Below are 14,673 nucleotides of genomic sequence, written 5' to 3'. Positions count from 1 at the left end.
GGTCTGAACTTGCTGAAGGTTTATCCTGTTAGCCTGGAGGATCCCAAAAAATGGTGTTTATAAAGTTTGGAAGACAAAAGGAAGAAAGGTTGTGAAATATTGTACACAAATTACAATGAACTACACATTTTTTTTTTAGAAGGAAGGCCTTTAGAACTAAATGAAATGGAATTATTTTTAATGGTACATTTCTGTGTAGTGAGGTAAGAGAGAACATGACTGAAAGTCTTTCCTTTCTTGCTCATGTTTAACTCCGAAGTATTCTCCATCTGTTTATCATGGAGATTTGAGAGCCAAAGATCATTTGTGCCTTTGGCAAAGGAAAATCATTTCCACTGACATTCGTCAAAAATATTGTTTCTTCAAATATTCTTTAAGCTTTTGCTTTCTTAATTTATTTGTTTAATGCATTGCATCATGAGACAGCTTGCCAAGGCAACAACTGCCAAATACTGTAATGTCTATAAGTACTAGAGTGTTTTATCTATTCTTGATCAGAAATTTGCAAGGAACCACTGTGTTTAAACCTAATGCAGATATATTCTATAACTTAGTACTGCTTTATTGTGAGTGCATGCAAATGTTGAATTCAGTTTTTATGACACGGAATTCCAGCACTTTTATTACCTTTTGTGGATTGTGTTCAGCAAACCAATAAAAGCACTAAACCAGTGGCTATAGCAGTAAAGGATCAAGTAGCTGCTGTTTCCTGTAATCACATTTACGATAAATAAATAAGTGAAATCCTGTTTTGATATTTGGGAATCCGAGAATTTACGGGTGATTTGAAGATCATATTGCGTGATATGATGAATTCTTTCTCAAGACCACATCTCCAGAAAGTTGAGTTTTGCAAATGAGCTTGAACTAACATTCCAAATTTAATACTCCATTATTGATGTGGAAATGTGACTTGACAAAGTCAGCAAGGAATCATGAAGGTACCTCACCAAACTATTTTATTAGACATTATTAAATACACGTCAAAAAGAATCAACACCTCATATTTGTGGTTAATTATTCTGCTAAGATTTGCTAATTCTTTCTTGAGTTGTTTGTCTCTTCTCCTTGTGATTTGCCACCACTCCTACTTTCCAGACATTGATGAATGTGCCGTGAACAGGCTCCTGTGCGATAATGGTCTTTGCCGGAACACACCTGGTAGCTACACCTGCAGCTGCCCAAAGGGCTACCTCTTCAAACCAGACTCTGAGATGTGTGAAGGTGAGGATATTAATGAATGCACTCAATTGAAAATGACATCTACTCTTTACAGCAATTGACCGTGAGGCAGTAAGTAGCAAGCATCTGCATTGCAAAGCCCAAATCACTTACAGAAGAGAACTTGAGCAAATGAGAATAAATTCCACAGTATGGGCTTTCCAACAAAATCACAAGTAGTTTAAAATATAAATGCCAGTGTTGATGTAATCAATTGCTGTTTTTTCAGATAGCATTCATTTGAGCAGTAACAGAGGTTACCTACTGTGTTACAAGTGGAGAAAGTCACTACATACAAATTCTTTTAGCACCTCATAGTGAGAAAACCTCCACATTAATGTCTGCACAATTACATTTTCTCATCATTCTATAGCAGCCAGAGATACACGCTGGGGATTTGCCTGCCTTCAATCAGAGACGTGTTTTTAAGCAAATCCTTATGTATCAGATTCTAGTTAATTCTATCCTTTCCATTTTCCAAACTCAAAGAGAAAAATCTAAGTGGCAGAATTACTGCAACAACTTTCGGTTGCAGCTGCTGGAGGAGGTCAGTGAGGAACTAATGGACAAAGGTATCAGACAGAGAAATATTTTAGAGCAAATCATAAACAGCATTGCTGTTCCTCAGCTAATTTGTTTATTGGATTTGGCATTTTGGTTGTAAATTGAAGATCATAATGAAGGTGATGGATATGATTTTGAATTGTCATTATTGAACCAGCCCTCCAACGTCGGCAGCCCACCTCAACCATCAAACAATTCCTAATCTTTAAAGTTGACTAGTTGGTTAAAAGCAACCACTACTGCAATGTTTTGAGAAGACTCAATCTCCAATAGCTGAGTGTGCAATTTCACCACCTGGGTTTGAGCTGCAAACTTGCTGAGCATGTTTTTTTTTAGATTAGATTATTTTTTTTAGATTAAATTACTTATAGTGTGGAAACAGGCCCAGATATAATACCTGGTTTGTCTCAGATATAATACCTGGTATGTGGTAAACCCACCCAGACCCATTCCCCTACCTTTGACTAATGCACCTATCACTACGGGTAGTTTAGCATGGCCAATTCACCTAACCTGCACATTTTTTGGACTGTGGGAGGAAACCAGAGCACCCAGAGGAAACTCACGCAGACACGGGGAGAATGTGCAAACTCCACACAGCTAGTCGCCCAAGGCAGGAGTCAAACCCAGGTCTCTGGTGTTGTAAGGCAGCAGTGCTAAACACTGAGCCACGGAGCTGACCTTTCTGTGCTATACTACAGAAAAATGGCATTAAGGTGACAGAAAATAAAAGGTCATAAGGCAGGAAGTGCAACCTCAAAACAATGCACCAGGATTCATCCTTTACTCACTCCACCAAGAAATAAGCCATTTGCTGTTTGCCTATCCATGTAACTGATGGTAGTGAGATAGATTCTGACCATCGGATTGTGTTCCTGCCTCCTGCCACTGCTACCTCAGGGACTACAAGGAGATGAATACCAATCCTAGTGAAAACTCTTTTTGGAAGCTGCAGCTTTGTGTTAAACCACATCCCATTTGTTCATAAACTCCTTCTAGAGAAGAGGAAGGATAGAGGAGGCTTTTTAGATGGTTTGAGTAGAATACTGTTGTTTCCCAGATGCTGTTGTTCTGTTAACAATTTTTATAAACTCCACTAAAGCCTTGCTTTCGATGTGGTTGAGCCACTGGAGCTGAATAAGGGCACTGTGGTTTGGGGAGTTTGGATTTTTCAGGCTGGACACTAAATATACTCCCAAGTAGCATAGCAGGGCTAATTTAAAACAGGTGTCTTTTGATGTATAATTCCAGGGTATCCGAATATTTTGTAAGTGGTAAACCAAAAGGTACTTTTTTCTTGTTTCTCTAATGTAATGCACACGTGTAATCCGAGCCCTTGAGCAAACATTACAACCACAACTGAATTTCTGATTTGAAACAGATACAGTATTTGGTCATAGGATGATGTGTGTTTCAGAAAGGTTACAACACAAAGTCTCAGTGTGATTGTAAGGTTTGGTAAAACAGAATGGAAAACTGTACACTCCATGTTTACATTTGTGTAAAACCCAGTCATAAACTAAGTTACTTGACAATAGTGAGCTCTGTTTTCCTTCACTCAATGACCCATACCTGGTTAACACTGCGGTTTTCCTTTATGATTAAATGAGGTACATTTAATATCGAGTTATGCAGTTCATTCAAATTGTCTTTGAAGTACTTAGTTTGAGAAAATAACATCAATTTTCTCTTCCATTCAAGCGCAGCTCCTTATATTTGTGCTTTTTCGATGCCTGATATGTGGTTAACTTGTCCTTATATTTATACCATTAGTTTATTCTCCTCACTGCTAACTGACTCACTCAAAATAAATGATAGCTGTGATTGTGGCTGTTGCACTGACATGTCAGATGCTCAAACATGTTCACCTCTGCTTGAGATTAAAGCAATCAGTCTATCAATTAATTCAGTCTGCCTCAAAGTCATTTCATAAACATGTAAAAAAACGAGGTCATAGAGCTACTGTTCAGTATATCTGAGATAGCCCATGAAACTAAAACAACCTCACATTGCACTTGTAAATTCTGATGCATTAAGATATCATATACAAAGTTATACTTCCACTCAAAGCTCCATAATATTAAACACAAGGCCAGGTTTATAGGTTTTACAACAATAGCAACTTCTAATCATTCAGAACTAAAGATAAAGTCTTATTTATTTTTGATGTGGAGGTGCTGGTGTTGGACGGGAGTGGACAAATTCAGATGTCACATGAGACCAAGTTATAGTCCAACAGGTTTATTTAAAATCACAAGCTTTCAAAGTGTTGCCCCTTCATCAGTGAAGCCAGCTCCTTCACCTGATGAAGGGACAGTGCTCCAAAAGCTTGTGATTTTCAATAAACCTGTTGGACTATAACCTGGTGTCATGTGACTTCTGATTCTGAACAGAATCGCTTTTCATTTTTACCTAAGGCACAGCATATAGGTCAATAATGCGAAGTCAGGAACCTGAATGTCACAGTGGGACAGTGTGCTTAGATCTCAGGTCAACAGGCTCAGTCCTGGACTTCTGCGGAGTTAAAAAGATGTGTACAACCCAATTTTGAAATTCCTGACCATTCTCCCCAAAATAGTTTTCAGTGGGAAATGATGAGGCTGCAGGTAGTGAGCCCAGCCCCTGCACTAAGATTCTAACTAACACCTTTAGGGGCTTTGATATCTCCCCACCTCCCATTACCACCCACCGCACCACCACCTCCCTCAAGCAAGTACTGCTCACAATTCAACTTCATGGGGTCAGACCAGCCTCAAGATTCTTTTGAAATAAGTCTCCTGTGCTCTCCCTCTGATCCTTCCATGCCAGCTCATGTTCACCCATCCACCTGTCAAGACTCCTCATATCCACCATGAGCCTTACATGCCCATCACCCAACCTTGTACAAATAAACATTGAGCCATTAACCAAAGAGATCACAGAAGGAACAATTTATTATAACCACTGAATGATGCCAATCAGGCAAGGTCAGCTGTTCTTTTCAGCTGTCAAAACAAAAATGTCTGCTGTGAAAATCATTTGGAATCTATCCTGTGGGCCAAGCATATATGATGAGGACAGGTGTAAGATCTCTATGTATAGAACACAATGTGATTGACTCTTAACTGCCCTCTGGGCAATTAGGGATGGGTAATAAATGCTGGCCCAGACAGTGACGTCCTCATCCCATGAATAAGTAAAAAAAAAGGTCTTCATTATGCACGTTTCACTCTGTACAGGGGTTTTAAAATATAACATACATTTCAGGTAGTTAGCCAGTTATTAACGTCAGAGAAAAAAATAAGCCTTTCACTTTTCTCAACCACCTCGGAACTAACTTCTTCATTTTGAGGCAAACGTTATTAGAACATAGAACATAGAACAGTACAGCACAGAACAGGCCTTTCAGCCCACGATGTTGTGCTGACCATTGATCCTCATGTAAGGTAAACCTAATGTACAAACCCTCAAATTTCTGTGACCATATGCATGTCCAGCAGTCTCTTAAATATCTCCAATGACCTCGCTTACACAACTGCTGCTAGCAACACATTCCATGCTCTCACAACTCTCTGCATAAAGAACCTGCCTCTGACATCCCCTCTATACTTTCCGCCAAACAGCTTAAAACTATGACCCCTCATCTTAACAATTTCTGCCCTGGGAAAAAGTATCTGGCTATCGACTCTATCCAAGCCTCTCATTATCTTGTACATCTCAATTAGGTCCCCTCTCCGCCTCCTTTTCTCCAATGAAAAAAGTCCGAGCTCAGTCAATCTCTCTTCATAAGATAAGCCCTCCAGTCCAGGCAGCATCCTGGTAAACCTCCTCTGAACCCTCTCCAAAGCATCCACATCTTTCCGATAGTAGGGTGACCAGAACTGGACACAGTATTCCAAGTGCGGTCTAACCAAAGTTTTGTAGAGCTGCAACAAGATCTCACGGCTCTTAAACTCAATCCCCCTGTTAATGAAAGCCAAAACACCATATGCTTTCTTAACAACCCTGTCCACCTGGGTGGCAATTTTAAAGGATCTATGTACCTGCACACCAACATCCCACTGTTCCTCCACACTGCCAAGAATCCTATCCTTAATCCTGTACTCAACTTTCAAGTTCAACCTTCCAAAATGCATCACTTTGCATTTATCCAGGTTGAACTCCATCTGACACCTCTCAGCCCATCTCTTTATCCTGTCAATGTCACACTGCAGCCTACAACAGTCCTCTATACTGTCAACGACACCTCCAACCTTTGTGTCATCTGCAAACTTGCTAACCCATCCTTCAATCCCCTCATCCAAGTCATTAATAAAAATTACAAAGAGTAGAGGCCCAAGAACAGAGTCCTGTGGAACACCACTCACCACTGACTTCTAGGCAGAGAACTTTCCTTCCACCACCACTCACTGTCTTCTGTCCATCAGGCAATTCTGTATCCAGGCTAGATTTCCCTGTATCTCATTCCTCCTGACCTTCTGAACGAGCCTACCATGGGGAACCTTCTCAAATGCCTTGCTGAAGTCCATAAACACCACATCCACTGCTCGACCCTCATCAACTTGTCTAGTAACATCCTCAAAGAACTCAATAAGGTTTGTGAAGCATGACCTGTCCCTCACAAAGCCGTGCTGACTGCATTTAATCAAGCCATGCTCTTCCAGATGGTCATAAATCCTATCCCTCAGAATCCTTTCTAACACCTTGCAGACGACAGACGTGAGACGGATTGGTCTGTAATTGCCGGGGATTTCCCTATTTCCTTTCTTGGATCTTAAAGCAAATTTCAAGATTTTTTTATCAATTAAAATTGTATTTTAGTTTGTTTTGCCAAATGACTATGTCAAGCTGTAACAATACTTAAAAGTGGCTATTTATGTCTCCAGATGTTGATGAATGTGAGAGCAGCCCTTGTGTCAATGGAGAATGCAGGAACACAGTAGGCTCATTCTTGTGTGAGTGCTCCACCGGTAGCAAACTGGATCAAAGCAGAACTGTCTGCATTGGTGAGATACAATTTCACTTTCTCTTTAAAAACAAAGCTCAAAGAACAAACTCAAAGGATTTCCAAGCCGAGAAAATAGATTCTAGCCAAGTACTTTTTCTTTAACCAGATTTAGCACAAAGTTTCTTCTCAAATGATATTACATTTATGATGAGATTAAAGATAAAGTGGAAAATTTGGACATTTAAGTGTTCCATAAATGCCAGATAATTTGTCATTCTTATTAATTGCATCTTTTTACAATTAGCCATGCAAAATGAGGAATTCTTCCCTGACTAAGTCATGCAGCCTTGAGTATATATCAAAGTTTCAAGGTTGGTTCAGTGATCAGTTTAGTGAATAATACTTTGGATCTTTTCAGACTATTAAATTCATTAGAAACAGACCACTGCATTGACAGAATAAAATTTAGTTAATAGATCTGCTTCATATCCAACAGAGCAGTGCTTGTTCATTGGCAAAATATCTGCAATTATATAGTCTGACTTATTTTCCTAAAAGTGCTGTCAGGGGTCCAAACTGAGAACCTGTCATCTTGATAATTCAGAAGTTCAGTAAAGGAAGTGGGCTCTCTTCTACCCTCACTGTGACACAGAAGCGTTCTGTGTTATCATGACAAAATGTTATTATGACTGAGTATCAGCAGGTCTTCCATTGTGTCAGATGTACATTTAAAGCCCAGTCAGATTGTGCTACAGAGTCACAGTCAATCTTTTTTGAAATGTAGACACTGTTTTAATTGCAATATAGCAATAGCTCATACCGTGATGCACTGTGCTAAAGGTCTAACTCATGATTACTTATTTATAAAACCCAGTTGACTTTGTTAGAAATATTAAAATAAGTAGGAAAATAAGTTTTAAAACAGTGAGCTTAATGTCTCTTCTGTAACAGTAGCCTTCCCAACCCCAACTTCCCAACTTTCTTTGCCAAGAAAGTCTAGGGAGGAAATATGAAAAATGAGGCAGTCATTGGAATCTGGTGAAACAGTATAAGTTGGAAACAAGTTAGAGCCATGCATTTATTCACTTCAAAGAGTCTGCACAAACAGAGTGACTCCCAGGCATGGCAATTATAATATAGCAAGCAGCACAAAATGTTCATTCTTTCAGTTTGGAAGCAGTGGTAGCACGTTAGTTACACACAATGGTTCCAGTACCATTGTCAAGATTATTGAATATTTTGGCCTGAATCTCAAGAGAAAAAAAAACGCAAGTTGAATCATCCAAAGGAGTAGGAAAATGGGAAGCCTGAGGCACTTGGATTATTAGATGGAAAGGGATGCACTGTTACAGGTCATCTTATCGAAAATATTTAAGGTTGACAAGAAAATAGATAAAATATGATTGAAATAAAAAGTTTAAGAAGTGGAGGTACAACAAAGTGGTCATGGTGTTAAACTAGTGAAAGGTTAAGTTAGGAACAATGTCAAAACAATTTTTAGAAAGAGTGATCAACATGTAAAAATGGTTTCCAAGATGAGGTATGCAGATGAAAATCTTGCTATCCCATAACAGAAAATTGGATATTGAAGTAAGGAGGTTCACTTGGGGTGGATAGGGCGAATGAAGTTCTCATCTTGCATTGTCTTGTCAGCTTGTGACATGGTAGGCAATCAGGATTGGGCTTGACAATAATATCTACCTTGGTCATATAGGTAACATTTTCGGATGAAAGATGGCAAGATATCTGCCGGAATGTTGACAACACAAAGAGCAGTATCTCTACAAGAGAAAGAAAGAATGAGTGAAAACATAATGTACTTTGAACTTTTTATTTTCATTGTGGCATTTTCTGGTGTTTGAATATAAAGTCAGAAATAAAATGGCGACAGTTCCATGTTGTGTCTGCATTTTTAACTTTGCTGCTCAGGGCCAATGATAATCAGAACTGCATTCCTCGCCAAAAAATAAAATGATATTATCCAAATCTGTCCTTTGAAGTTCCTTTTGATTCCTCAGAACAGTAGAAAAACAAGATGGGAAAAGTTAGAGTGAATCTTAAACACACAGGCATAGTCTTTATTCAAAATACGTATTTGGATTAAGGCAGGGCTGATATAAAAATGATGCAAGCACATTGCATGGCTAGCAAAACAACACAGCTTTTCCAGTTAGTATGAAGATATGTTGCATCTACTGTATACTCAGGAAATCCTGAGACATTTATCAGTGAAAAAGGCTATCATTAAATCCTTGTAATTAGTTGAATTTTCTCATAAATTACCACAGACAGCGTGAAAGGAACTTGCTGGTTGAACATCCAAAACAGCCGCTGTGAGGTGAACATCAATGGAGCCACACTGAAGTCTGAATGCTGCGCTACTCTGGGAGCTGCATGGGGCAGTCCTTGTGAACGCTGTGAACTAGGTACTGAAAATGGATAACATCAAAAAGAATTCCATTTACAGAAGTAACTCTGGGAAAGTAACTAATTTGATTGTGTAGAATTTTTTAAATGAGCACTTTTTTTCAAAAATACACTTTAGTTCATAAAAATATCTCTAAACATGTACATAGTTACAAAAGCAGTTTGAGTTCTGTGCAGTAGCATATGAAGAAACAAACAAACATTGGAAACAACAAATGCTAAATATCACAGCAGGTAAAACAGTATCCATGGAGAGAGAGCAAACTAACGTTCTTAATGAGTCATCTAGACTCGGAAGTTCCTTCAAAAGTCACAACTTATGTTTCTCACCAAAAAGTTGGTGAAATTTTGGAGACTGAAAATTACTGAGTTATGTGTTGTTCGGATATTTCTCTTCATGGATGCTGCCTGATCTAGTGAATATCTTCAAGAATTTTCCATTTTTATGTCCTATGTTCCATACCTGCAGAATATTATTCCTGTCAAAATACTAAACTGTTGATAATTAGCTGATATAATACAGATCCCAGAGGTTTTATTCTTGAACTTGTTTGATTATGTGTAGATACCACCTGTCCAAGAGGATATGCAAGAGTCAAGGGTGTAGCCTGTGAAGGTAAGAATATTTTAACCTTAAAACATAGGAATACATGACCACCGAATAAAGGAAAAATGAAAGGCAGGAGGTTTAGAGGGGATTTGAGGTAAAACTTTATCGCCCAGGTAGTAGTTGGAATTTGAAATGCATTGCCCGGGAGGGTAGTTGAGGTGGGTAGCATCACAACATTTAACAAGTACTTAGATAAACACTTGAAGTATCATAACATTCAAAGCTATGGACCTATTACAGAAAAGTGGGACACGCTTAGGTTATAGATTATTTTTGTCACCACAGACTCAACGGGCTGAAGGGTCTTTTCTATAAAGTAGGATTCTGTAACTTACTGACTTACTTCAATTCGGAAGAAATAATTTTCATTTTCATAGCTTTCATGTTTTTTATGATATTGTAAATACTTCACAGTTATTGAAGTTAAATGGAGTTAATCTTGTTGTATGGGCAAATGCAACATTTAAGATCTCACGCAAGGCAGTGAGGATTGTGACCAGATGGATAATCTGCATCATTGAAAATGTAATTGTTGACAGATAAATGCTGACCATGATACCAGGAGAACTGCCCTGTCTTTTGCCATAGGATGTTATATATCCACTTAAAGGGAAGAAAGGCCTGAAGTTCATCATCTTATCTAATACTTGGCTACTGTACTCTTACAATGCAGGATGCTGTCAGAGCCATGCTGCAGCGTCATCCTACAGAATGTATTCAAGTGTTTGGAGCAGAATTTGAATGAAATTGAAAACTCCAAAGCAAAGTAGAATTAGTACAACGCGTTTGACATGATCACAATCTCAATGGACCTGGGAGAGGATCCCAGAATAATTGCCACCAAATACTTCAGCGTATTGACCACCTTCTGGTTTTATATCCTAAATACACCTTTCACCCTCTCAATGTGATCAGCAATAACCTTGTGTCATACAGCAGACAAAAACACAGGTATTAAAATATTCATAAGTACTAGTTGAGGAAAATAACCAAAACACTGACGAAATTGGTAATAGTGCACCCAATCCCTAAATTACTTTTCATGTCAGCTATTAAAAATGATCATATACTCAGTGGCAATTGTGGTGCATTCTAGGTTTATATTGAAAAAATCTGGGAAATACCAAAGAGCTAAATTTAATTATTCCTGCACTCCAGACAAATTCGCCCATTTTTTATTCATTTGTTGGACATGGGTTTTGCTGGCTGGCCCAGCGTTTATTGCTGTTCCCTGGTAACCCTCGAGAAGGTGTTGGTGAGCTGCCTTCTTAAACCGTTACAGTCCACCTTGGAGACCAGTTCTGTATTCTACTTTGTTTTATTTTGAGAATCACCTGTAAAAAAGCAGGACGCAGCTTTCCCTTATGTGCTGCTTTGACACAAAGGACCGGTTTTCACTCGCTGTCCTGAACGACTTATTCTCTGAGGGCAAGGCAGTGCAAACTGGAGATAGCTTCCACCGTCACTGGCAGCAGCAAGGGCTGCCTCGTGCTGAAGCAGATTTTGTAAAAGATGCGTCTTGGTTCTCTACTGCAATAAAAGCAGTAAAACAACAAGCAGCTCTCTGCAGCCTCACAACTCCTCATCCCTACACATTCCCCATGCCAGTCCATGCCACCCACCCAGGCATGTTTTGTCATGCATCTCTAATTACCCTGAAGCGCCCCTCTCTGTGAACCCCTTCCACTCTACCCATCCCCATATCCCTTTCTGGGTTGTGACAATCTCCTCCCCACCCCCACTAATCCCATCTCCTTGCCTTGCTTTCTTCCCATTTTCTTCACCCTTCCTCCTGCCTGACTTGCCTCTAAACCCCTGACCTTGTCACACCCTCTTGTTTCCCCAGATTTGAGATTGAGTCTTGCCTCTCACCGCCCCCTCTGTTTTGGCCTCACCTGTCACCCTGTCACCCTCAGCTCTGTTCTCAGGTCCTGGCTCTGACCTTCATTCTGCTCCTGGCCTTCATCTTGTAGCAGCACTGGTCAGTGCAGGATGCCCTGCACAGATCACCTTCTGCCATTAGATGGAGACGGGTCAATCTAACAGTACTGTATACTTGTGCATACTTAGATAAGTGGAAACGTGGACAATGTACCTCTTTTATATTTAATAGAGCATTTTATTTTGAGGTTATTTCAGCTGGGATGGTATTTCTGCTGCAGCACTCCCTTTTCTCTGTGCAAAACATGTGTGGAAGAACCCATCTCTGGTTTTAACATTGTTTCCTATAGAAACTCATGACTCACTTAAAGTTGTAACCCCTAGCCTAATCACCAGTGATGGCAGTGCCAGTTAATATCAAGGAACAATGGTCAGATTCTCCACATTTGGAGATTGGTCGTTGGCTGACAGGAATGCTATTTGCCAATTGTCAGCCCAAGCCTGGATATTGTCCAGGTCCTGCTGCGTTTGGACATAGGCTTTCATGGGTAACATGTTTGCAGCCTCTCACTTCTGCATTTGTTGTGCTTTGCAGGATGTAGTTGTTAAGTTACCTTAACTATTGTGCCTACTTCTTTAAATATTAATTTTGTGATGAGCCAAATTAATGAATTGGTTGGAATTGAAGATTGTGATTCTGATGTATCACTTTATACAGATGTAAATGAATGCACAGTCTTTCCTGGCATTTGTCCAAATGGGCACTGTGTTAATACTCAAGGATCCTTCCAGTGTGAGTGTCCTGAAGGGTTGACCAGAGATAGCACGGGTCGGATTTGTGTGGGTAAGAAATCAATTACCTTAAAATATAGCTACGGTCTAAATAGAATCTGTTTGTAAAGTCATGATTTGGAGGAGTCGGTGTTGGACTGGGATGTACAAATTTAAAAATCACAACATCAAGTTATAGTCCAACAGGTTTATTTGGAAGCACTAACTTTTGTCACCTGATGAAGGAGCAGCGCTCCGAAAGCTAGTTTGTTTCTAAAGTGTGAGTTTTGAAGTGTATGTTTGAAAAGGAGGGTGGACATTTTTTATGTTGTCTGCAAAGTTCCAGCACCTGTTTAAAGCAAGGCCATTGATGGGACTGAAGGACCAATGGCCTTCTCAATACTCATTCCTTGTTTGTATATTCTCATGATTGGGACTTAGGGAACAGGTTAATTTTTTTATATATTTACTCAAGGTCATGTGGATTTGATAGAATTTTTATAGGCCTTCCCCAAAGGCGATGAGGTGAGGATGCTGCTGGCTACCTGCCAGGTTCCCCATCACCTGAATTAAATCCCAGCTTCTACATGGGCACTGCTGTACCCTGCTCACGTAGCAGTCTATCCAAATACGACACATCTTGGGAGTAGCATCAATCATATGCTCTCAACATATGGCTGTACTCATCACAAATAGTCTATCTTGACATCCAAAAGCAATGAAATTGAAAGCTGACAAAAATTTATTCAGAAATCCTATGATTGTTTTGGTTTAAAAATCCAGGAATAAACTGTGACATTACGGGCGTTCTGCAGTAGAACAGCACTGACAGCTGTGTAATGTGTCATGTAGATATCCGTCAGGAACAGTGTTATCTCAAGTGGGATGAGGATGAATGCACAGAACCAGTGGCTGGAAGATTTCGAATGGATGCTTGCTGCTGTTCGATTGGATCTGCCTGGGGAGTGGATTGTGAAGAGTGCCCCAGGCCTGGCACGAAACAGTATGAGCTGCTTTGTCCGAGAGGCCCAGGGTTCACCAATAGGGGTGACATTCTCACAGGAAGACCGTTCTATAAAGGTAAAACTAAAGTCATCCTTTGACTAAAACAGAAATTTGTGTGTGGCATTGGAAGGGTCTTGAAGAATGGAGAGAGCAAGCTGGGGTGTATGGGAAACATCACAGTGATTAGGGCAGGGTGGACAGGAACATGGACAGCAGCATTTTCAGGCTGAGAACACTTTGGGGAGTTGGCCGCACTGGGCAGGGAGAATGAACAGTTGAGTTGTAAGCTAAGGCAGGGCCTGGGAATCACAAATGGGGGAAAAGCAGGAATATGAAGGGAAAAAATTTAAGAGTTGATAGTCACAGAGAAAGATTGAAGGATGGAGACATCACCAAAAGAAAGGAGATAGCTATTTGCAGAAATAGTAGTGGGGGCAGACAGATCGTGTGTGTCTGTCTCGGATCAGGGGAGGTGTGCTGGGTACAGGCTAAATGAAGCAAGTGAGCAATTAACAGCCATCATTTTTCTCCTAAACCACTTTGCAGAGAAGGTGCAGTACAAATAAGGAGGGCCCAAAGATGGCACGGTGGCACAGTGGTTAGCACTGCTGCCTCACAGTGCCTGAGACCCGGGTTCAATTCCCGCCTCAGGCAACTCTCTGTGGGGAGTTTGCACATTCTCCCCGTGTCTGTGTGGGTTTCCTCCGGGTGGCCCGGTTTCCTCCCACAATCCAAAAATGTGCAGGTTAGGTGAATTGGCCATGCTAAATTACCTGTAGTGTTAGGTGAAAGGGTAAATGCTGGGGAATGGGTCTGGGTGAGTTATGCTTCGGCGGGTCGGTGTGGACTTGTTGGGCTGAAGGGCCTGTTTCCACACTGTAAGTAATCTAATCTAATCTATCTGCACATGTTAACGCACAGCACAAACACAACTGAGAGAATAGAGAAAGCAATTGAAAAATACAATTGCACAAACACTCAATTAACAGCTTAGCACAGAGGAAAACACTCACTACAGAACACAAGTGAATAAGGTATTTCAGCTCCTAACATCATGACCATGGCCTGTGATTCATTTAATTTGGGGCATCTAAGACTCACCAACTCTGGTGATGCTGATACGTGGATTATTCCACAAGCAGCCGTGATGGAGCACTCCCAGGTTGAGGACATTTGGATAAACCATTCTACAAGCTGTAGATTCCAAAGTTGTAAGAGGATAATGAAGACTACCAAGAGTCAGCTTGAGTTACTTGCTACATGCATA

General features: G+C 40.2%; 1 protein-coding gene across 2 annotated transcripts in view; it reads left to right on the top strand.

Moving 5' to 3' along the window:
• Window positions 1-14,673, top strand: part of LOC132825797 (fibrillin-2-like) — a 327,149-nt gene that overhangs the window by 184,850 nt on the left and 127,626 nt on the right. For both annotated transcript variants that reach the window (XM_060841289.1, XM_060841280.1), the window contains exons 19-24: window positions 1,099-1,224; window positions 6,651-6,770; window positions 9,001-9,138; window positions 9,705-9,755; window positions 12,349-12,474; window positions 13,254-13,481. In XM_060841289.1, the coding sequence (XP_060697272.1) occupies window positions 1,099-1,224; window positions 6,651-6,770; window positions 9,001-9,138; window positions 9,705-9,755; window positions 12,349-12,474; window positions 13,254-13,481 (789 nt within the window). The remainder of the gene's footprint in view (window positions 1-1,098; window positions 1,225-6,650; window positions 6,771-9,000; window positions 9,139-9,704; window positions 9,756-12,348; window positions 12,475-13,253; window positions 13,482-14,673) is intronic.

The sequence above is a fragment of the Hemiscyllium ocellatum genome, chromosome 2 (genome assembly GCF_020745735.1).
Source record: "Hemiscyllium ocellatum isolate sHemOce1 chromosome 2, sHemOce1.pat.X.cur, whole genome shotgun sequence".
Classification (NCBI taxonomy): Eukaryota; Metazoa; Chordata; class Chondrichthyes; order Orectolobiformes; family Hemiscylliidae; genus Hemiscyllium; species Hemiscyllium ocellatum.
The sequence above is the reverse complement of the archived record's forward strand: the minus strand, read 5'-3'. Positions and strand labels throughout refer to the sequence as shown.